Here is a 24,368-nt window from a genome sequence, read left to right as displayed (position 1 = left end):
ATTCTCGCACAACACAAGCTGCGCGTGGATTGCCGAAGGAATCCTGCTGACTGTCAGCTAATGACACAGCTCAGGCATCCATTGGTGATGTCTGGTCTATCAATCTCGGCTGATAGATTGATGATGTCCGAACTATAGATCTTAACCTATAGATTGATGATGTCTGGACTATACATCTCCACCTGCAGGCTCCCCAGGCAAGTCCCTTTGCTCCTGACAACGTTCACAACAACCTGGGCGTCTCTCCTGGCGTGTCTAGTTGAAGCCACCAGCTGTGATAATGTAGTGGCCCGTATCCTGTCCCAGGCTCCCTGCACCAAACTTCAGAGTCAGAGAGTCAGAGACACAGTCACCCAGCAGACTTCTTCAGAGTGAACAGCGAAACTCTAGTCAGAGGACACACATAGAAACTACGCGGAAGTGTACTTAAAACCGACAACAGGAGGCACTTCTTTACCCAAAGAGTTGTGGGAGTCTGGAACCAGCTGCCCAGCCATGTGGTTGAAGCCGATACTCTGACTTCTTTCAAGGAAAGGATGGATAAGATCCCTGGGTTAATGCATTGCTAACAACCCAATGTGCTAGATGGATGAACAGCTCCTTTCTGTCACGCCCTCTGCAGCCAGAGGGCGCTCCTTCTCTGTCCTGTCCCTAGTTTCCGGTCTGCTGTCCTTCCGGTCCCTCTCTTTCCCTTGGGCTATATATTTCCGGGTCTTGCTCTCTGTCCTTGCTCAGCATTGACGTTCGGATGTCCTGAGACCCGCCTAGCACCAGGGCGCCCCACGTCCGCTCCCTGAGGGCACAGGTTTCTATACGGCATTCCTGAACTCTTCGCATTAATGAGCCCGGGCCTTTTTCCCGTCTCGCCGCTACACATATGGGTCTTTTTCTGCTCTCCTGCTCCCCACGGTTAGTCCCTCTGGACGTCCGTGACACCCTCCTTTGTAGTCTTTTTTATGTTCTTGCTGTACTGTATGTGTCATGTCCCAGCCCATCCCTGACGGCTTCTATTTCCAGATGTCACAAGAGCATACATTGACAGAGATGTCTGGAATTGCTGATGAGCGCAGTGGAACAGGAAATAAAGCAAATCACACACCGACAGCAGCACGTGCCACTAGAAACACTGTGGTGAGTAAAGTTCTGGCAGTTCTGTTCATTTTCCGCAGGGGGGCACAGAGGGAGGAAAGAAATAGGCCAGGCACCTAGGGGACTGAAGCCCAGCATGAGAGACGTTGAATTAGCAAAATGTTTTTCACACTAACAGGGGCGAAAGAGGGAGCTGTAGACACGAGCGTCTCCCAGCGGGAATGAGTAGAGCTGCATCCGCGGATCACCAGGAATCATGTTCAGGGTCTGCGCTCATCGCCGGCCGTGCGGCTCCCCCCGTCCTGCAGCATCCCCCTTTCCCACACAGAACAGGCAGGAAAACACCCCAGGACACCCTCAAGGAGAGGCGTTCGCAATCTCTCCTGGTCCAGGCGTTCCTGCTGGACATAACGCAACACGCGGACGGGTTGTAAACTGGTCAAGCCCCGAGAAACCTCAGGAAGATGAAACGTTTCACAAGACCCCCCCAGAGAAGGGATCGAGCAGGAAGGAGCTGGGGGCTGGGGGGCCTTGTTTTTTGTTGTTGTACAACACGATACCACGGAGCTGGCTGTCCTCGGAGGAGCTCGGTACAATATAAAGCGCTTTTGTAACAGCCTGAACCTGAGCTGCCAAGTGGCCTGAATGCCTGTAAATGTTATTGTGTCAACCCCCGCCCCCAGACCCCAGGCCTGTCATCCTGCTCACTGACGGGCGACAGGCCCAGCTCCTGCTCAGTCCCCACCGGGGGAAGGGCAGGGGTGTTTTCCCACTTTGCAGGCAGCTTTCCCGCCTCCAGAGTAAAAGTGCAGGACAGTGGTGGTAAGTGTCGGGGGCGGAGGGGCACAACCAGATCTTAAGTGTGAAAGCTGGTGCTGCAGCATCGCGGGACAGAGAACCCACAGAGAAGAAAAATTCGGATAGATTCTGTACACCTCTGCTGGGGCACATAGCACACTTGAGCAATTGAAAAAATAATTTACGGATCAGGCAGCAAAAAGTCACTAAACATGAGCAGTGGATCAGCGCACGCTGTAGGAATTCAAGCAGACCATAGCAATTAGAGCTTACATTTCTACCTTTCACAGCAGGACTAGATAAAAAATGTATTTCTGGGGTAGTTATTGGTTTTTCCAGTAAACCAGCAGGGCATGCCAGGTAAATATTGCGTCGTGTTTCATTGTGTGCGTGTGTTCTGGAATATGAATCCCTTCTTATTCAGATCCCCCGCACAATTTCATCTTCCTCTGCGCTCAACAACGCAGATTAGATTGGAAATTAAAGTCTGCGTGCTCAGGCGACTGTCTGTCTTGTTGTTTTATTTGCCACTGGTCAGAAAGTGCAGTATATGTTCTAATCAGAGCCCAGCAACCAAATCCCCAGAAGTGATTTAGGATTTTGGCGTCTTTTCCCCTAGTATTATCAAGAGATAAGCTGTCTTTTTTTAAATTTGTAGATGCAAGCATAAAAAATATAAAACCCTCTGTGTAATAAAGTGTGGCCTGCACCGTGGTGCCTTGCAACATTGAAAAGGAAAAGATTTTCTGGAAGAAACGAAAACGGCTTTGTGCAGAAGCAAATTCCACTCGTGTTTCTCAGCCGCCGTGATGCTGTCCTATGTTACCGTAACGGTGCTGGTGAGAGCCTGCAAGACTGCAAACCACAAAAGAATGGATTTGTCTCTTGAGGCGTTAGGTAGTTGGGGATGTTTCTGATCAGATGAATAAGCTGCAGTCTTCACTTGATCAGACGAAAGGTCTGCCTTGGGTGGCATGACACTGGCAGGTCATACACATCCGACTCTGCCCAGCGGCTCGATGCAGTTGTTGCCCATTCTTCACGTCGGATTGGCTCAAGACGGCTCAGGGTGCTTGTGAACTGCTTATGGACAGCAGTCTTCAAGTCAGGGCTTCACCTGGGCCTGATTTAAGACATCAAGTTTACAAAAGCAAGTCTTTGTGCCCAGACCTGAAACCAAGAATAATGAGCAAGACCCATAAATACTGGGACACCAAGGTCACTGTGCTCCTTGACGACAGGCTCTCTATAGTGCAGGGAATTGAGTGAGTGTTATTAGACATGTTCTTTCACAATCGTCCCCTTCAATTCAAGTTCGTTTCATTTATTTTGAAACCATATTTATATTCGTTTTATTGCACAGTTGTTTTCCAGTTTCGTTGAGAATATGTCAGAATCCCCCTTCCTGGACTGCGAGGGGATCGGCCCATTGCTCCCAGTGATACTGATGCAAAAAACAGCTCCTGGAATTGTCATCTGGTCATCAGCTTGGGGGTCAGCGATTGACCTTGAGCTTCTCTGTTAGGTTTGAAAGCAGCTGGACCCCCTTGACTGGCCAGTCATCTCACCACACACCTGTCACCACCAGCTGACAGCCCGCCCTGTGGAAAGGCAGTGTGATGTAAGCTGGGCGACAGCACTGCAAATCCTATTTGCGAGAACCGTACCAGCTAAGTCTCTTACTGTGGTAGCAGTCTGTCGCTTCCTCACCCCCCTTGCAAAACAAGGTGGCAGGGCTGGTCAGAATTCTCCCTGTGACACAGCAGTGCAGCCTCACAATTTCATGTCTAGAAAACCTCCCTCATGCCTACTCCTGCTCCCACACAACAACAGAACACATGTACAGGCAGAGATGTTGTCCCTCCTGAGAGTTTTAAAGATACAGTAGGTAAAACACCTCTTCTAAACGAGGCAAAAAGGAAAAGTTAAAGTTGTTTCCCTTTTTTCGCTTTAAACACCAAAAGGTTCTTAACTGCGATGTATGTGGAAAAAAAAATCATTCTAGTTTGTGTGCTTATGGCTACTCTTGAAACGCCTTTTTCAAACCTTCAGATCGGCACTCTGAAAATCATGCGGCAAGAGCAAGGCTCTCAGATTCCCCCGGAACAGGATAACAAGGCTTTTTGAGCAGAAACTTGTGGGCTGACAATTTTGCTTCTCACAGTGAGCTCCTGGTTCTTCGGGGGTTACCAGAAACTAGTCTGTCATTCCTCTGGAATCCCATCAGTGATGCCTAAAAAATGAAGTGGTACAGTATGTGCAGCCCTGCTCCTTGGAATCTGTGCTGAAGAGCCAGAAAATCTGCTTGCGGGACAGTGGCAGGAGGTGAGGTGGGGATTAGGCCTGGATCTTTGAGATGCCTGAGAGATCGCCAGTGGGATTCGCACAGCGCCCCTGTACTTCCTGTGCCACCCAGAACACGTGGCTTCAGGGCTGCTGCATAGGCAGAGCCTCCTGATGGTGACCAGGAGGTACTCAGTGATGTAGATAATAACGTAGAGATTGCACCTCCGAGAATCAAGTTAATAGAATAACGGTATAATAGAAAGTAGAATCTCCAGATAACAGCCTTTAAAGGCTGTACAAGAATCTTGAATACCCTAGAGTGATGCAGCTGCCAGACTGCAGAAAAGCCAGATCAAAGGAGCACATTTGCAGCTGTGATGGAGTTAATTTCATGAGCCTTCTTGATCATTACAGAATGGGGATTCCAAATGAGAGCTAGGAGATATTGATGAGATCAAATGAGATATCTGATGCAGAGCACAAACATTTAAGTCCATCAGGAAGGTCCACGCGCTTTTCTGCCCACTACACTTTGTCTACCTGTGTAAATGATAATAACAAGGGAATGCACATTTCTTCTAGTCATGATTAGTGCTGCTGCAATGGAGATTAGAGCATTTTGTGCGGTACTAGGAGTTGTAACACATTTCTAACTGGAATGTAGTTTGTTCAGATATATAAGACTTTGCAATGATAGTGCTGTATATGAAAAGTTAATTAATTCTGTTTGTGTAGCCTGAATGGATCAGTGACTCACTATCACCCTTTTGTTTGATGTTTATTGTTTTTTTTATATTTATAATGAGCAATACAACTTTTGGTGTACCGTTCTGTTTTTTGTATATTCTGTACTGCGAGCAACTTTTTTTTAGTGCAGTTCTCCCTGACTGTACTGACGGTATTGTACTGTATGTATTGTATTATTATTGTTGTATTGTTGTATTATTTTGTTACACTGTGCTGTGTTGACTGTACTAAGCTGCTGTTGCACTGCAATTTCCCTGACGGGATCAATAAAGTATCTATCTGTCTTATGCTATTGCTACCTGCATGTGATACTCTGCAGACGTCTGCATTAGATGTCATCTAACAAGTGTTTGCCCAGTCTTGAAGTTCTTCTAATCTTTTTGAATAAGAGCAACACAGAAATCTAAAAGCTGTGTTGTCAAAGTTCATACTTCTGATTCTAGAACAGAAAAGGCTGGATGAGATACTTGGATCAATTAGCTACTAAAAAACAAATGGGCTGAACGTCTTCCTCTCAGACTTTGTTTGCTTTCATTCTCCTTTGTGTAAAGATCTGCCCCCTGTGCTCAGTTTTAGATGTGCTCTTGGCAGTTTCCACTAGCGAGCTCTGTTTTGTGCATCACTGTTGATCTTGAAGCAATCCACTGGGATGCCTTTATCAGTGCCTTTGATGGTTTTGAATACTTGGCTCAATTCAAGTCTTGCTTGTTGTTTCTGATCAAAACTTCAGCCTGTCAGTGCACTGATTCCAGAGCTGCAATATCTTTTAAGAAGCATGGTAAACAAAACTGTTCACAGCATTCCCAATGAGGTCCTGCTATGATTTCTACAATTGCAACATACTGTAACACCTCATGTGCTGGTGTGCACTGCACACAACAGAGGGCACCGAACACCCCCGTCAGGCTGGTGTGCACTGCACACTGCACAGATTCCTGAAGGGAACCCCTGGCTGGTCTCTGGTCCTCTGTGGAGGCTGGTTTGTCAGATAGCTCATCTGCCAGAGATTTCCCTCCGTCCAGATGGCAGAGACGAGGTCAGGCTGGAAGCTCGAACATTCCTACATAACAGAACACCAGTGGTTATTATATCCTGCTATTTCCTGTTGGCAGTCTAAATTGATCCCAAATGTTATCCCTGTGCAGTTTGGAGCGCTGTTCTCCCACCGCGAGCTGCAATTTGTCAGTCTTGTCTCTTATAGATTGCCACTGTGCTCTGTGCAATAATCCACACATGTAATTTCATTTTGCATCGGAGGAACCTCCTGATCAGATTAAATGATGAGGGCGGCTGGAACATCCTAGGAGGGGAGACAGGAAAATGGATTCTCATCTCTTCTGGAGAGGGCTCCAACCGTCTGCGGATGTGAGGCGAGATTACAGCTTTAAAGTGAACGTCACCCTTGCAACACAGACCGCACTGGGGTGAAATAAAACAGAGTCTCTATCAGATGAGAATGCCTGGAGGATACTCTCTTTCCTTACGAGGTATTAACAGAAGGCCAGGCCCCTTTATCTGCTGTGGACAAGGGTTTAAACACTCAGGCACGAACACTGCCATAATCACCAGCTGGCTTGGTCATTTAGGAGGTCAGGAGATTAGTCACTAATTCATGAAATGTAATAAATACAGTTTGTTAAACCATTCTTAATTATCAGTTATATCACCACAATGCTGTAGTGAATTCACTCAATGAAAGAGACAGGGTGATATCACATTGACCATACTGTGAAGTATGCTGCTGTCTTGCTCTTTTAATAATAATAATAATAATAATAATAATAATAATAATAATAATAATAATAATAATAATAATGCCTGACAGTTACATAGCGCTTTACAGGTAATGGGGACTCCCCTCCACCACCAGTGTGCAGCCATAGTGCGCCAGTATGGCCCTCACACACCAGCTCTCAGTGTGGAGGAGAGCAGAGTGATGAAGCCAGTTCAGAGATGGGGGGTTATTAGGAGGCCATGACTGGTAAAGGCCAGGGGGGAATTTGGCCAGGACGCTGGGGTAACACCCCTACTCCTTTAGAGAAACTCCCTGAGATCTTAATGAGTCAGGCCCTTGGTTTTACGTCTCATCCAAAGGACAGCGCCTTTTTACAGTCTAGTGTCCCCATCACTATATGAGGCATTAGGATCCCACACAGACCGCAAGGTGAGCGCCCCCTACGGGCCCCACTAACACCTCCTCCAGCAGCAACCTTAGCTTTCCCAGAAGGTCTCCCACCCAGGTACTGACCAGGAATTTTACTTTCAGCAGCGAGTTGTCTGTGGGATGTCCACACCAGACCCGAGCTCAGCCCAGCTTGGGAGTCAGAAGTCAGTGTCCCAGGCAACTTGTTCTCCTCCTTTCCATAGTCCAGAGCAGGGCAAGGAAGCCTTCCTACAAACACACAACCTTTGTGTTTTTTAATTAAGGGCGTAGAAAAACCAAAACGTACTCAGCACAAATATAATCTTGTACAGATGTAATAAATCACAGAGCACACACATCTATGCTGTAGATGGTACTGTTGTTGTGGTGGCTGCTTTGTAAAACAAGCGCTCGCTGTCCACAGCTGGCGGAATTAATTGTCTCTGGCTCTTTGAGCCTGCTGTGGCGATGGTACGAGATTGATTCGAGTCTCCTTTAATACAACGCCCTCTCTGTCGTTATCAGTGCCCAGACCCGTGCCCTTTAACAATGGCAAAATTATGTTAAAAATGCTCGACTGTGTTCAGACAAAATGGCCTTGTTTTTGTTCCAGTAGGAGCCTGTCGAATGCCTTTGTTTCTGCATTCACTCCTACGAACTCGGGAATCAGTGGACTTTTATTCTCCATTGGGGACCAAGGACGTCCAGAGGGATTTTGACGATAAATGTTCATTTACCCCCGGCAGCTGACTCTGAATGACCTGCTCTTCCACATTGCCTGCTGGTAAGTGAGCGATTGGTGCACTCTGACCAGAACCGGTGACTTAGAAGAAAAACATGAGCTTTAACATTTTAGTTAAATATTTCCAACCTCTGCTGCGTAACAACTAACAACTAAGAAGAAAGGCTCTAGAATAAAGAGGTGATCTCTCAGATTCAAACAAAGGTCAAATTCAGTGCAATGAAGACTTAATGCCTCTTTAAACCCTTATAAGGCTGCAGCCTGCTGAAATCCAGTCAGACCTGATCAGTTGTTAAACTGGAGAACCTGCTTACATTGAGCTGAGGGCCCTCCCAGGCCACACACAGCATGGCACAACATCCTTCTTACTGACTTCCTCTTTCATAGACACAGGGAGAAACAAACTGTTCGTAGGAATTTCTTTGGAAGGTGCCAAGCTGTCACTATCCCGGAATAAACTGGTGGTGACCTACCTGCTCATAGCACAACTCACACTCCACAGAAAACAGGCCATTTCAACCTCATAAAAATGAACACAGTGCTGCTTTTAAAAGGTAAAGGCCAAAGCAGTTTAATAGATTGATGCTTTATTGCAGATTGTAAATTCTCATTAAAATAATAGAGACGTCCCAATTGTGCAGCAGTCACGACCATTCTGCGCACACTAATTGTTAAATGCACTTTTTTTTTTCACTGTGGTTTGGGTTTTTTTTTTTTAGACCAGCTAAACACAGGAGTTTGGCTCCTCATCTTGGGAGACGGATTCAATTGGTCAAGAAGAGCCGTGTTTCAGTCAGGATCTCTCCTCTGCCCGCCTGTCATGCCCGGTTTCTCCACTGGAGATGGGTTTCTGCCAAGGCGCAGGACGAAGAGGCTGTTTCCTCAGGCAGGTCAGGGGGAAGCCCGTCCCATCCCTCTGTAGTGTGTATATGAGCCTTGCTGTAGTAATGACTGCATCATAAAAAGACTGGTCTGTTTTAGAGGAGCAGGAGAAGAGGAGGGTTTGGAGAGGGGCGACCCCGGGCAGCCAGTCAGAATACGGGGAGCACTGACCGGGAATGAAGGAGACCGGAGATCCTACGACACTGTTTAAAAGCACTGGTATGGACGTTCTGGTCTGGGTGGAGAAGAACCGGCCTCTGCAGCTGGTCCAGCACCATTTATAGCACGAACTGGTTTTTGCCTGGAGGTCTGCTGCGCCAGTAGTGACCAGCTTTGAAGACAGTAGAAACCGACACAAATTTAAGAGCACCCCTAAACAGAATATCAGCCATAAAAGTATTGTTGCCAGGAAAAACATCTTTAAGGTTTTTCTTTTTTCATTGGTAAAATCTCTCCAATAGACTGGCAAAGCCATGAAACTGAACGGAAAATTTTTCATGGGAGTTGTTCTGCTTTTGTTTTAGTGTTGCCCAGAGCAAGAATACTTTTACGCTTGTAAAATGCAACTTTGAGTGTGGATCATAAGATGCTCATAACATCTTTTGAGCTCAAAGCAAACTGACAGTGTGCCTTTGAAAACAGAACACATTTCACACCAGTCTGTTCACAACTGCACCATTGATGAGGCGTACAATTTATGATCATCCATCATAATGCATATGAATCTTTCTGGCACAGTCATGATCTACGCCATAGATAGCTTTAGTATTAATAGCTTCCTCTTTTCAATTAGTTCTATTCTAAACCACGATATATTGCGAGTATCACAAGAACACCAGACCTCTTGCAAACAGCCCTAGACAAAACAGCAACAGCCTAAAGTGGACTAATCTATAACAAAGAGCATAAAACAATAAAGGGGACGTCAAGGAGCAGAGCTCAGTGTTAGGAACTGTTCACAAAAACTTGATCGTCTATTCCTGGGAACTCCTTTCTTCTGGAAGAGCAGCATTCTGTTCCAAGATCAAAGGGCTTGTTTCTTTATACAGATGATGTGAGCTGCATTATAATTCCATTTGATAAAACAGTCTGGATCATTGTCAGCTCAGAAACCAGTCCTGCGGTCTTCACCCCCGCTGAATGAAGGGACAAGGAAATATTTGGTTTGTTTTCCATGTCATGTTTCTGTTGTCACAAGGCCTCCGGACTGTTGCGTAAGGAAACCGCAGCACCTGCTTCAACTGGCGCCTTGCATTGCGAGGCGAAACCGAGCAGCTTTCTGAGTTTCTCACGGCCACTGCGACAGAAGAAACAGACAAGAACGAGCACGTGCTGCCAGCGACAAAGCCGCTCCGCCCAGGCGAGCATGCCAGGATCGCTGTGGCTGTTTGCGCACAGCCTATTGCACAGCCTTTAGGAAGCTTAAATAAAAAAGAAACATCCTTTCTCTTCAGTAATGGAGAGAGCTGCCATTGAGACAAACCGCCAGCCTTCACTGTGGAGATAATGCACCTGTGACACAATGCTAAGCACAAAGCAGAGGAGACACAAACACACCATTGTCTTCTAAAGCCTGGCCGTGCACGTTGTGTGAGGTTGGGTGGATGCAGATACTTGAGCAGGACAGTGGTCTCAGTATCACAGGAGTCAATCCCAGACAGCCCTGGTGTTTTATTGACCGAAGAGGACTGGTCACGCTCATTTTGTAAAAGTCAGGTTTCTGTCATACCCACATCTGATAAGATGTGAGAAATGAAAGATAAAGTAAGAGGAAATGTGGGATGAATATCCACAGGTTTGCTCTTGGAAGGTACGAAGTGATGTGCCGAATGTGGGAGACAGCATTCAACATGGACAACCCAAAAGACTGATTGCTGCTTGTAGCTCCCGCAAGAGAGCAGCAGGTCCAGTTAAAGGGAGCAAGTAAGAGCTCTGTAGAGATACTGGAAATATTCTTCAAAGAGCTCCGAGTCCTAAAACAAAGCAGCTCCACATGAGATCAGTCCTCTCTAGCACTCTGGAGAAAGGGTGTGTGCTCGCTGGGTGTTGGGGCAGCACTATTAGAAATGAAAGGACAAAGCCTCCCAGGTGGAGACTGCACCCCTCCCACCTTATCTGAGACGAGACAGGGCATGCTCCAGGCAGCACATTCACACGGGCTGCTGGGACTGTTAAAGGTGCCTCTGAGAGACCAGCTCATTTTCAGACAATAGCTTCCTTATCTCACTCACGGCGTCCGGTCTGCAGCTGGGCTGCTGTTGGCGTCATCCTTCTTCCTGTCCTTCATCACCAATGTCTCCCTCATGGCTATCGCTGCCGCACGCCCGCAGGTCTTTAAAGAGTCTTCAGAGCTGTGGTGCCGAACCTCCTGTCCCGAGTGACTGAAATCCACTGGAAGTGCAACGTGGAAGGAGTGCAGGGGGAATCTGGGACCCGTGATTCCTTCGCGCCGCCGTGCGTTCCGAAACCGAACAGCCAAACCTGATGAGTCACCCTGCTTTCTGGAGAATCCCAGCCTCTTCCAAAACCTCGAATGAGGTGAAGTGCCTCCCTTCCCCTCTTCCTGTTTAAAAACAGCACACCTGCAAGGTGAGGGCTGTCCTCCGCCAGCTCAGACAAACTGAAGGAAAAGGTCTGGGCACTTGGCACTAAAACTCTTGGGGTTTGCATAAACACACTTATAATATGAAGCAAGGCTGGATTTGTCTGGGACCATCTGGGCCAGTACAATGCCATAAGCCCTCAGCTGCACTGTCATTACAGTACATCAGCTGTCAGGAAGCTCCCGGGCTTGACTTGAGGTTCGAAGGAAATCCGTACTGCTGTAGTGGAAGCTCCGGCCCTCAGCTGCTGCTGGTGCCCTGACGCAGAACCAGCTCCGCTGTGGATGGACACACCTGTAGCGGTCCCCCGAGGAGCCCCATAGGAGCCCCATCCCTGCACCATGACCGCCGGGAGCTCAGGGTACACTGTGAGCACACAGACGTGAAAGAGAGTTTGCCCATCTGGAGGAGGAAGGGTTGGAGGTTTGTTTCAAAATGACAGCACAGACCGTTAGGGTTCATCTTGTGAAGCAGACCCAGCAGATCACAACCCTCCCCACGGTGTGTCGGTTTCGTTTAGTCCCACCGATCTGCCAGGAGCTCCTCCGAAACATTTCAAAGTTCATTGTCTTTCAAATTCATTGACCGAACGTCAGCCTCTACTGGTTGATCTTTTCTTGTACTTACCTGCAGCCCCTCAGGGACTGGCAAACGGGAGATTTCAAATATCGGTCACACCTTAATATCAAGGACAAAAAACAACTGATGGTTTTTTTAAATTATGAGTTAATTACGGGTACAATTAGACCACTGGGAGTCTGATAGTTTGGCATTTTTCATTAGAGGCTGTATCGTCTGTAGAGGACGATAGTGCTTCAGGACAGATGTCTCACATCTGGCTGTTGGCAAGAGTGGGCTGATTGGAATAGATTTATCCTGCAGTTGTTTGAAATATAGAGACTGTTTCAGTATCTCCTCTGCTTCGAGCGTGGTCCTCTTATTTCTGTTTAGAAATGTTTTGCTAATTAATTGTATCGAAAATGCATCTCTGTACAGAATAAACAGAAAGACTGATGCAATAATTTGGCAGTTTGTCTACTGTTTTTAATTCACTCATTGCAGGAACGTGTGCCGTGAACTGCTTAAAACACCGAGGACTCATGCCAGATTCTAGATTAATTGGAGTCTTTACTCTCAAGGAAGGCTAGTAATGTCTGTGTAGTCAATTTCTGTTCATTCGGTTCTGGTATTCATGAGCAAATCTGAGTTGTTGTTTTTTTAAATGTCAGTTAAAACTCGGGGAAAACAGAAATGAACAAAGCAGAAATGTACTGAAAAACAAAAAGGCAGGCTTATCACCAGGGTAAGAGAAAGGGGCCTGAAAGACACACAGTGCCTCTTCCTCCCCCAGACGTCTCTCCGTCCTCAGCGAGGAACACATTTGAAAATGATGAACGCTTCTTGTCGAGCTTGAATTAATCAGGCCGCTCCTACACAGAAAGGAAGAACGATATTTCTGCAGATCAAAACGCTCCCTGTGGACTCCCTGCCAATTCCAGATTCCCGGAGCTGTGCTGTGTGGCTGGTTTCCACAGGGCAGATGCCACCTGGGAGTGTCCTGGTCCCTGGTGGCCGGTGAGGGGTTTTCATCCAGGTCATTGGGAAATCGAGAGCTCAGCTTGAAAGGTGATTGAAATGGCAGAGTAACCCATTACTTCTGCTGCGTCTGGTGCCACCTGAAGCCAATCAACAGGTTACAGCACAGAGTTTACACCGGTCTGCTGTGTGCACAGACAAGATGAGCCCAGCCTCCTGACTCTCACTCCACTCTGATATCCGATATCAATCGTTAGCTCTTCGTTTTGAGACGACGCTGGAGTGCACCGTATGGAATAGTACTACGGCAACGTCACGACAGCAGAGACGAAGAGCCGCGGAGAAACAGACCGCCTGCTCTCCCGCATGTCTCCCACAGTGGGCTTCTGCAGGAGAGGTGGCAGGCAGGGCCTGGTGCACACTGCTCCCCCGCGGCACTGGAGCAGAGCCCGAGGAACTCCGAGAGTGGGAAGGTCACCCGTAAAGCTTGACGCTCCGAAAGTAACAGCGTCGTGAAGCGACCTGCCCCCAGGTCTGAGAGCACGGCTGTGAAGGGCCTCCCCCCCGGCATCCGGACAAGAAAGTGCGGAATCCAAGGAGGCCAATGTTGAGGAGGGAGGAGGAGAACGAGTTCTGTAGGAAAGACCTGGGATTGTGTCTTTAACAACAGTCCAGCCGCGCTCAGGACAGAAAAAAAAAACAAAGGAAACAGACACATCGTCAGGCACAAACCGCCCAGTGGTGTACTGTAGGACAAATTCCTAAAGTGAGACACCAGCGTTGTAGTAGTCAAGCCCCCACGCTTACAGCCAGCACGAGGCCCCTCCGCTCGCGGCTGCCTGGGTGTTAGATTTAATCGGGAATCAAGAGTTACCGTGTACGAGCGTGCCGTTAATTGACGCACCGTTTAGGCGAGCTCAGGGGCGGCACGCTGTTCTTCACTTCACTGAAGCGGTCTCGGAAGCCACAGTCGAAGGGACGGGCGGGGGGTAACCTTGAGGACACGATGCAACACAACCCCCCTCCCAGAAGGAACAACAACAACAACAACAACAACACAAAAAACCTGCCCCCTTGTGGTGGCCCCCGCCTCCTGCAGGCGCCCGGGCTGCCCTTCCGGAACCTGCGATGACCCCCCGCCGCCGCCGGCTAACGGGCAGTTGAACTTCTGCCCGCCTTGTGCATTGCGTGGCGATGATGTACTGCACCCCGCACCGGGCCAGGCCCTGACCTTCTGTCATTTCTTCTTGCGGCTTAACGCACGTCCCCGAACTTCGTTTCCCCGCAGACCGAGGGGTTCGCATTCAGCGGAATCGGCTCGGTGTGGCAAGTGACTGACTGACTGACTGACAAGTGTGTCAACTCCGACGCACTATGTGCTTATTCAGCGTCCGGTTTCTCCCCGCCACCGTGCCCCTGCCTCTGGACTTGGTTGCTTCGTTTGTGGAAATGATTTGAACGGAGGTTAAGAAGCACCGGATTGCACTTTGCGAGCGTCCCGCGCCCGTGACAGCGTGGGCAGATGCTTCCTGTCTTCTTCAGGGCTCTTCGTTTAATGAATTGACAATAAAGGGTAAAGGAACAAGTCATAGGTTTATTCCATGCTGAAAAAAAGAAGAAGAAAGAAAACACAGCGTTTCGCCTGTGGAGCCTTCTTCGGGTGTGAAGAATCTTTTAAGGGAGGTTCCACAGTCCGAGCCGCTGTGATTTTTCTTAATTGTCGGCGTGGATGTAACCCCTTGTTTTGTTTAAATGAATGAAATTCGTGTAAAAAAAAAAAAAACCCTGACTGCTGAGTATTAAAATCGCTCTGTGTATCTGCTGTGATAAGCAGCTGGCCAGTGCGCTGAACGTGGCTGATTCTCTCATTGGGGAGACCTTCACCCGGGCTCGGGCATGTGTCTTGTCACATCGTGCCCCAGAAGTAATTACTCTAAAGTCAGTGCTGGGGTCTCCAGAGCGGGAGGGGGTTCCCCGGCTGCACCGACTCAGGTGAACCAGCGTCTCGGCAGCCGGTTCCTTCGGCACGCTGACAGCACACCTGGGCACACCTGGGAGATCTCGCACGACGAGGAGCGAGATACACTCCGAATTCACCCCCGGAGCCCTGGCCGCTCCTCGCACAGGTCCACCCGAAGGCGCCTGCGATCGCCCGGCCTCACCTGGGCGCGCGTATGCCCGCCCTCCTCCTTGCAGATTATCGGAAGCTGCTCTCCGCGAACTCATTAAACACGGAGATTACAACCTTGTTGCTCTGTGCGGGGGGGGGTGTTGTAGTCGGGAGGGCGAAAGTAGGTTAATCTCAAGAGAAACCCCGGTTCGCGATCGCGTCGCGCAAATCTCATCCCCTCCCTCATTCCAGGGCGCTCAAGGCGGGCTGGGTTGGCCGAGACAGAAGGGACTCTGCTTGCGGCTGTTTCATTTCCTCCGCCTCCATCCCGGGGTGAACAGACGGAGATGAAGTGACAGAAGCACGCAGCACGGAATTTTGTTTTTCCTCCCAGATAACGTGCACGTCTCTTTCCGCGTTCTGGGTTGCGGCGCTTTGTGCTGTGTGCTTTTGACGTGTCTATCTGTTCGGGGCTCAGCTGCTCTCTCCCCGCCGGCGGCCGATGCGGCGGCCGGACAGGTGTCTGCCGCATCCTCGCGTCGCGCCTTTAAGAAACTCTCGAGTCTCACCTTTCCCCTCCTACTCCCCCCCGCCGCGTGCCAAGGTAGCCCCGTGCCGGCTCTCACTCCTGATTGGCCGGGCGGGGGTAGGGAGGGCGGTCACGTGACGGTGTTTCCAGCCGCCGGCCGCCATTTTGGAGGAAAGTTTGGAATTTCGGGCACAGAAGGGGGGGAGAGAGAGAGAGATACTAAAAGAGGGGGGAGGAAGAGAGAGAGGGAACAAGACGGGGAGAAGTTCGGTTTGAGAGAGAGAAGAAGAAGAAGAAGAAGTAGTAGTAGTAGTAGTATTGGAGCTGACAACGGATTTGCGGGATCGAGGCGGGGGAGCGAGTTCAGACAAGTACTCCCCAAGAAAAACGCCGAGCAACCCGGCGGAAGGGGGTGGATGAGTGGGAGACGGCGCGAAGGATCGGATTCAACTTTGCTTCTGTCAGACAGCGGGGCTTGGGTGTGATTTGTGGCCGTGGTGTGGAGAGGGGAGTTGCAGGTCCTCCGTCCCAGCGTTAACCCCCCGAGTGTCCGCGGACGCGAGTGCTGGGCTGGGGGAGGTACGCACCGCCGAACTCCGCTCCTGGCTGGCTGACCCGACTGCGCAGGGGGGGCTGGCTTTTCCCCCCTTCTCCTTCTTTTCGCGTGGTGCCAAAGTTTCAGGAAACTCCCCGACCCAGGATTGCACGCTCCCGTGTGCCTCTCCTGCAGCTCGCCCGCTGCCCAGAGTTTGCCGTTCCGGGCGCTGAACGAGGGGACCCCCCCACCCGTGTCCGTGTCCGTGTCCGGGTCCGGCGCGGAGCTCTTCAGAAACCCGAGACGCGAGGTGCGCAGGGCTCACCGGGGCTTCATGCGAGCCCGGATAAACTCTGCTCCTGGGAAGGGCGCTCGGCTGCACCGGAGGACTGCTTTTCGCGTGTCGGCTTTTCTTGGGAGATTTTAATTCCTGGGTTTTCGCCGGGCTCCGCTCCGCAGCGCCGGAACTGAACATGCCAGTCAGGAAGAAAGGTGAGCCTCGCATCCCTCTGGGGGTGTAGGTACCCCACACCCCCGCGTCCTGTCTCTCGAGTAATGGAGTTTGCATGGGGGCAGAGCAGTGTGCGTGTGGAAGCTGAGAAGCCCGTGTTAATGTAAAACTAAACCGCACACACACACACACCACAAAACTTGCTTTACTGAAACTTGCTCCAGGATCTCTGTGCGGGTCGAGTTGGGCAGGCGAGTGCACGGGTTGCTTCTGGGGGGCTGCAGAGGGTTTCGGCAGCAACTGGGGGGGACTGAAAAAGTGAAATCGCTGCGATGGGCTGTTGTCTTTTTTTTTAACCTGTTAGAGGGGCAGCCCGTGTGTGTGTTTGTGTGCGTACGTTGTCCGGCGAGCTAACGGAAAGTGTGGTGTCCGCGCAGATGCACAGCGAGCGCTGCAGCTGCTGGAGCAGTACCGGGAGAAGCTGAGCCAGACCGAGGACCGCCAGCTCCGCCACTCCATCGAGAGGGTCATCACCATCTTTCAGAGCAACCTCTTCCAGGCCCTCATAGGTACGGCCGTGCCAGCGCCTCTGTTCCTCTGAATGAGCTCCCCTCTTCCCTTTCTGTTGCACCCCGGGTCCCAGAAACACGGTGACGGTGGCCTGCATGCGAGAGTCCGGCCGTTAGATTCGCAAACAGAGGCTTCGGTTGGAGCTGACTGCTGACTCGACTCCCTCTTGGGGCTGTTGTGATCCTGCAGGCTGGGACCTCTGCTCTCTGTTCATTCCCAAAATTTGGTGTCATTTTGTGTGGTGTTGCACGGCTTGCTGTTTGCAATGCTGTGCTCAGCTCCGTGGGAATTTTGTTTATTTTTTTTGCCCTGGCAGTACAGTATTAAAAGCAGTGAGTCCTGCGTAAGATGGGACAGGTCGCCGTGTTGCGGGCTGCAGGTGTGCTGCTCCCCGGGCGGCCTGTTGCTGGTCCTCCGACGCGGCCGGGTGTTGCTCAGGTGTAACTTCCAAGGCAGCAGGAGGGGACGTGGTTGTGAATCACTCCCACAGCTCCAGGCAGCGACCGCATCGCGCCCCCGAGTTCACTAGAAATACTATCGGGAATACTGGAACTTCTCTTTTCTTCAACTAGCAAGTTGTGGAGTAGAATTAAAATCGGTGGTGGAGCCAAAAACCAAGATGAGCAGCAGAACGTGTCAAGTTCTTAAGATGGCTTTAAGCATTTGTAGTCTTAAGAACACATTTGGAGTAGATGCTCTGAGGGTTAAGCCCATAGCACCCTAATTTTCTTTGTGTCGTAAATGTAAGAAACTTTTGCAGACTAAACCGAGAAGGCCTGTAGGGAACAGCCTGTGTTACAGTTGGGGTTTTTACATTTATGCTGGAAGTTGGGCTTTGTTGTCTCCGCTTTTGTGCAGACCCAACCCCCCCCCCCCCCCCCCCCAGAAGCTCCTTTAGGGAACAGAGGAGGTAGTTGGCTGATTCCAGTGCGTTTGGGGCGCAGTTGGAGAGCTGTTCTGTCGTGCGTGACTGCCCCCAGCTCGGTGCCGTTTGCTGCCAGCGCCTGGCTCTGTGGTTTTAACCCGGGAGCGGATTCCAGTGGATTCCAGCTCGGATATTTCAGCGTTCCGGCATTCCTCTAGGACGGAGTCAGTCCTGCAGGCCTTCACACGGTGCCGTTAAGTTTCCTTCCTGATGCTCCCGCCACTCCTTTCGGTCCGTTTCCTTCCGCTGTAATTGCACGCGCCTCGGAGACGCACGCTCCCAGCGACAGACAGAGCAACCAGAAGGGGCTCCTGGCCCAAGGTTCTTAACCAGCAGGAGCCCTCCTTTCCTCTCTGCCTCACAGCCAGTGAAAAACAGGGAGGTTTCTAGAGCCCGGCAGATTTCTCGTGGCTGTGTGAAGTCACGCCTCTGTTGGCCAAGGACAAGTGTCCTCCCGTTCTGCCTTCATCCACCTCTTTGGGTCAGTCAGGGAACCTTTGCCACGCTCACAGAATTAAATATTGGTGTCAGATATTCAGCTGTATTCAGACTGGCCCTCGCCAGCTTTCTTAAGTCATGTAAGGATTTAGTTAGGAATTTAATTCTCTATCCAGGGTCCTAGTGTGCAGGCTAAAACTCAAAAGTTTCCTTTCTTAGCACTGTTAAGGAAAAGGTTTTAAGTTTAACACTTGTGCGGTACTGTGTTGGCTGGGGGTTAATATTTATGTGCACAGAGAGGTATTAAAGAAGCAGCAAGTGAGGACTGGAACCAACGTTGATTATTGTATTTTTAATGCATCAAATCTTGGCACTGTAATTCATGCATCAAGTTCCCTAAAAGTTCTGTGCTCTTGGGCTCTGGATGCTACGGTAAACTTTTGGCATGACAGTATTTCCAACATCTGCCGTACTGCAACGCGAGAGTGTCATGAGCACTGGACCGGAGTTGTTCATTCTTTCATTGTAGACTCAGGCTTCTTTAAAGTCTAGGCCTCCCTCTTTGCCCAGTTTCTTCTGAGAAAGGCTCTCTGCCAGTGCTTACGTTTCACTGTCTGACCTTTTGGGTGCTTTGCTTCCTGTCTGGTAGACTACAACTGTAATTTCTGAATAGCTCTTTGCTTCCAGGAGACAGAGACTGTATCAGGGCCAGCGTAACGGTTCATGAACATTTTTCTAGCCTTCTGAATTAATAATAGATGGACTGTCCCCAGTATGCATAGACACTGTTAATAAAAATGCTGCGTTATGAGGAGAAAATTAATTAAAAAATGTAACTTGCAGACAGATTTTGTGCGTGCCTTTTCACTTAAATGCATAGCTATATTTTGTCAGTCTTGAAGAATGTAGGAACAGATTTAAGGAAAACAATGCACTGCCACTTTATTTCTGTTTGCAGTGTTCAGCTGGTTTTCATGAGCCTGTCCAGCTGTCTGATTCTACACCATGCATGATGCTGAGAAGTTTATAAGTCTCCTCCATTTCTATGTTTAATGTGATATTTGCAATGAATGTTTGAGGAGTAGTGATTTCCTTGTTTTTTTTTTCCCAGTGGGAAAGCAACAAACCCTAGAAAATGGCTTTAAAAGCAGTTTGAGGAGGAAAAGTCTTTCTCCATTAAACCTTGTGTAAACTGTGGCACTTCCTCTGTTTCTGCTGGGCTGCTGTCATGGTTACTGTAGTTCCTAGACGAAATTCCTCCTAGCAGCAGAGCTCTCGTGCAGTACTGCAGTGGTTTTAGGGCACCTGTGAAAGCATACTGAAGTGTAAAAAAACCACTGCACACACCAGCGAGACGTGTTTTTCCTTGGCTTCAAGAAATTATAACTAGACTTCCCACCTCGTTTTTAAGGTGAAAGGTGACTTCAGTTGAGAACAAACTTCCCTTTCCTGAAGCGGACTGGGTGAAGTGCAGCACCTCACCCAGGGGTGCAACAGCAGAGTCCCCCCCCGGGACTGGGGATCACAACTCTGGACTGCACTTTATTTCTAGGTCAGGAAATGTTGATTAGTGGGAAGTGTTTTTTTTTTAAGGATAGACTTCAGAACACGGTTGTCTGTGGCTAGTATGCAGCCGAAAAATGTTGAATTTTGGGAGAACATGTATTTGTTGAGTTTATTTTACTGTGTTCTGCGGTTCTGCTAGAGGGGGGATGTAGCCATTTTGAGAACAGCTGTGTGGGGTTATAAGGGCAAAAAAGGAGGCAGGCTGGATTCAGTTGTGCTGTTGCAATTATTACATCTTCATGTTCTGTCAGATTGATCAGATCTGCACCTGGTGTGCCTTCCTCATGTTAGCGGATTTAAAGCAGACCCAGGTGGGCTATTTTGCAGGTTTAGCATTTTTTTTTGCAGTGCTTGTGCTGTTCTTGGGAGTTGCATGTTTTAGGGCTGGCCAGGGTTTTGTTTTCACAGTTGGGCCCTTGGCTGATCCGAGTAAAGGTATGTGACAGCCTCAGAACTGAGAGGGAGCTAGTTTTCCTTGTTTGAGAGAGGGCATTTTCTAATTCCTGTAAAGGGAATGTCTTTATGCTCCGGGTGTCTCCCTTGTGTAGTGTTCAGCTTAAGTTTAATCATCTTCTTAAATCACCTCTAGCCTTGCTGTTATGTCACTCGGTTTAGGAAAGCTTTCGTTGCTTCCTGGGAGTTTGTTTTATAACTCTGTGGCGTCTTTGTCTTTCAACAAGGCTCATGTGCAGCTTCCCTAAAGGTTAAGGTCCTGAAGTAAACTTACTGTCTTCACTGTTTTCGGTGAGTGATGTTAGAGATTTTGCTTTATTTTGACCCGAGACTGGAAGTGTTACTTTACAAAGGCCTTCCTTCCTTCTTACAACAGAAGGGCTCTGTTACAATGCTCGAATAAGCAGAAGGGATCCATATTAAAACGTTCAACCTTGCCAACCCATGGACAGGCAGGACAGCAGAGCAGAGTAGGAACAACAACAACACGAAGGTGTCCTAGCTTTCCCCGTATCCGACTTGCAAAAGCAACTATTACAAGAGAAGCAAAGCCTGATCTGTCAGCCGGCATGATTAACAAATCTTTAATCCTCTCCGTTTTTTTATTGCTTTTTTTAATTCAGTAGGATAAAAGGTATTAGTGGAAAATGGACAGGAGTGAAGTGGCAAACATTCATCCTGGTCGCTCTTGGCTGTGTCTTTTGTAAAGTCTTGAGCGTTGTTAAAATGGGTTTAGGGTAGCGTTCTTTTCAGATTTTGAGTTATGTTATTTAGCTTAAACGTGATCTCCTTTGTATTAGCCTGTCCTGTTGCGCCTATGATAGTTGGGTGCACAATGAAATGTCCCAAGACCTCTTAGCCTTTTCTGCCATTTGTGTAGTCATAGCTAGGTTCGGTGCCTTTTCATGAAATAAAAGAAAATATTAATTAAATTGTATTGGATAAAAGCACTGGATTCCAGTTGTCTTTAATGTTGTACTACAAACCATTTTGCTTTCACTTTTTTAATGCTTTTTGCATTGGTACTTTTATCTTTCATTTGTGACTCCGTATTGTTTCTCTTCTTCTCTGGCGGATGTCCATTCTGGAACGCTGTATCCACACAGAGTGAACCACTGTACCTCTGTATCACAATCTTGTTCAAAGGCATGGTTATATTTTAACTTTCTGTAAGCTCTGCTGCCAGCTGTGATGCTGATCAAGCAGAAATTTTAAGTTGAGTACAGCTAGTTCTTGTACTCGCTAGTGTCTAATCCTAGACTAGTGTTAATCCTCTGAGAGCAACAGTGGGGTGATTCTTGTGGTGGGACGGTACTCTCTGTATCGCCAGAGTTGGTGTAATGTCTTCATCTTGGCCGCAGTCCGCTCTGACACTCGGTGCCTGAGTTGTGTGGTCATTTTTTGACAGGCCCCTATGCTGGTGACCATCGCGACGTGTTTTTAAATTTAAATTAAGACTTGGCGAAAGCACAATAGCCCTGGTCTAAAAGCCCCTGCTGTTTCTTGCACGTAAACAGAGCGCTCTTGACATTACCGTGAACATGGCCTTTGTCAGACAGCATGAATAGGCCTATTTACAACTAAAATAGCAGTTTTTTTTTAGCCAGGTATGTGGCGCTCGGTCAACAAAAGGATCTCTGCTGTTTGTGTGTTTCTGCCGTTTCCTCACCAGCGCTAGTCAGAGGGCTGAGAGGAAGCGGAGACCCTCTTTTCATGTTCAGGCGATGAAAGGGGGACCCCACTTTCTCCCTCAGTGAGACCAGACAAGGGTTCGAACCCTGAGCGCTGGCAATATCGGCGTGTGTGAACCCCACGAGCCAGCTAATCTCCCTGATACTTAATAATAAAAAAAACTTGGAAGAAAAGTTGGCCGTCTTCAGTAAAGTTGTTTTAAGAGGGTGACATTTCAATTTGTGTGTGGAGAGGTTGGTTTCAGCATTTAATGTGTAATGAGGGATATGTCACCTGTCTGTGGAATATGAAATCTGTATATGGCTCTTTCTTTCTGTTTAGGGGAAATATGGCAGTATGTTTTTATGTTGTCGGTGAACTGATTTTAATTGAAGATTCCTTACTGCTGTTTGTGATTGTACACGGGAATTTCCCTGGGATGCTATAGCAGTGTTCTGTGTACGAGTGCAAGAGAAAGCTGCACTGCATTCTCATGGGAGCTATATAACCAATCAGTGACCAGTTAATTAAACACGTTCAAGAACTGATAATCTGTTTTGAGTTTAGCTTTGCCTTTGTTAAATTGAGTCTTTTAGATGGTGAATGTTAGTCTCTTTAAGTTCTGCAGTTTAAATTCTGAAAACCGTGGTGTCTCATTTCCTTCTCATATTTCCTAAAATATAGGCTCTAACACAAGTGCTGCAAAAAACATTTACAAGTTTCCTCTGGTATAAAGTACTTTTTTCTTGTCTTTAATATTCATGTTGTGCTTAGACAAAGACCACTGTTTACTGCGGGGCACTGAATAAGTTGTCATCTCTGCTCAATTCTAAGTTTTGTTTCGCTTCAGAAGTTTTTCTAATGGCTTTGTTTTGAAGGGGTGCACCTTTTACACCTAGATGTGAAAATAGAGGCTGTAAATGTAATTGACACATGAAGGTAAATGTGGAGAATCTGGACTATTGGGTTTTTCAAAAAATGTCACAACCTTTTGCATTTAAACAAGTTTTTAAATATTGCTGTTTGCAAACCTCTCTTTAAAAATACACCAACTTCAGGTATCACTTGAAGTGGGAACACTCATTAAAACATTTATTATGAGATAAGATCTGTAGTTTTGGCGAGTTTGTCGATACACCCGTTTTCAGTGATAACGATCACATGTGCGGATAACAGGTTCCATCACGTGTTTTTATCAGCCTGGTCTGGTGAACGAAAGCGATGTTTTACTTCACACTTGTCAGTTTTATTGTGGTTTATGGTGAACCTGATCAGAATTTGCATCTGTGTAGGCAAATTTATATTGAAGCAGCTAGTAAGTGACTTCCTTTAAGAAGCCAGTATACAGTTACAGTTGTGTAGAGATCTTAAGACCTATTTAATGCAGTACCTGTGGGATTACAATATTCAGTTTATCATCTGTAATGTATAAGATGCAGAAAATTTGTGGAAAGTGGACTGGTACTTATGATATAGTTTGGATTGGTGTAGCGTGGGTTGTTGGTGTCCGTTCTGAATGGTCAGCTTTAAATAGAGTCCAAAATAAGGAGCACAGACACGGCGTACCTACTGTTGCTGGCCGTGGAACGGAACACTCTCTTTGTGACAGTCCAGTGTTAATTTCATGCTTGGGGAAGTGAAAATCCTTCCCCCCCCAACTTGGGACGTGTGTACAATGGAAGTTCTGTTCTCTTCTGTTGTGAAAGGGGATCACAATTGTGTGATGCCATGTGTTTGTAGTGGTTTCAGTGTATTGCTTTGTGGTTTGTGTTGATGGAAGTAAGTTGAGCACTGCGTTAACCACAGAGCTGTTACTTTCTTGAGCTCTCTAAGGGCCTGCTTTGGCCGAGGGTGCGTTAAATTGAGTCTAATAGCAGTGTGCACTGGGTTTGTCCTAGTGCGATCAGGGTAAGCAGCCTGTAACGTTTTTTCCCAGTGACATTTCCTAAATTTTAAAGGTAATCCGGTGTCTCCGTCTGACAAGGTAGTTATTGCTTGTCATCCGTTACCCTGCTCAACGTTTTCATAGACAACCACAGTCACGGTCTTTCCCCACGACTAGTTTGAATTGGGTCGTGTTCCTATCGGCCACGATGAATTAAATATGATTGAAAAGTTTAAAAACGTGTCGACTGAATTTAAAACATCTGTTTCTGGCTCACGCAGACAGTACGCCGAGCGAAAGCAGGTTTTACTTTGTCTTGAAGAAAGCCTTCCAGGGTCAGTTTTCTTCCACCCAGTTTTCTATTTCTGTTTCACTTTTCCCTTTTATGCTATTTATAGGCGCTCCGGAA

At 48.0% G+C, this 24,368-nt stretch overlaps 1 protein-coding gene and 1 long non-coding RNA gene across 21 annotated transcripts in view; one reads left to right on the top strand and one right to left on the bottom strand.

Annotated features, from left to right (window-relative positions):
• Positions 1-8,350: 8,350 nt before the first annotated feature.
• On the bottom strand, positions 8,351-15,437 carry LOC148677356 (uncharacterized). The gene is made up of 2 exons (XR_015930659.1): positions 10,919-15,437; positions 8,351-8,890 (listed from the first exon to the last, which is right to left on the bottom strand). It is a non-coding gene; the product is annotated as an uncharacterized LOC148677356 (long non-coding RNA).
• Positions 15,438-15,617: 180 nt separating this feature from the next.
• The window catches only part of dlg1a (discs large MAGUK scaffold protein 1a), a 173,168-nt gene continuing 164,417 nt past the window's right edge, over positions 15,618-24,368 (top strand). For 7 of the 20 annotated variants that reach the window (XM_088621039.1, XM_088621032.1, XM_088621024.1 and 4 more), the window contains exons 1-2: positions 15,619-16,492; positions 16,889-17,020. In XM_088621039.1, coding sequence (XP_088477165.1) covers positions 16,474-16,492; positions 16,889-17,020 — 151 coding nt within the window. In that variant the 5' untranslated portion in view covers positions 15,619-16,473. Of the gene's footprint in view, positions 16,493-16,888; positions 17,021-24,368 lie in introns of all 20 variants that reach the window. The other 13 variants (XM_088621258.1, XM_088621115.1, XM_088621108.1 and 10 more) reach the window with 3 other exon arrangements.

Source organism: Lepisosteus platostomus, chromosome 2 (assembly GCF_059453375.1).
Source record: "Lepisosteus platostomus isolate fLepPlt1 chromosome 2, fLepPlt1.hap1, whole genome shotgun sequence".
Taxonomy (NCBI): Eukaryota; Metazoa; Chordata; class Actinopteri; order Semionotiformes; family Lepisosteidae; genus Lepisosteus; species Lepisosteus platostomus.
The sequence above is the reverse complement of the archived record's forward strand: the minus strand, read 5'-3'. Positions and strand labels throughout refer to the sequence as shown.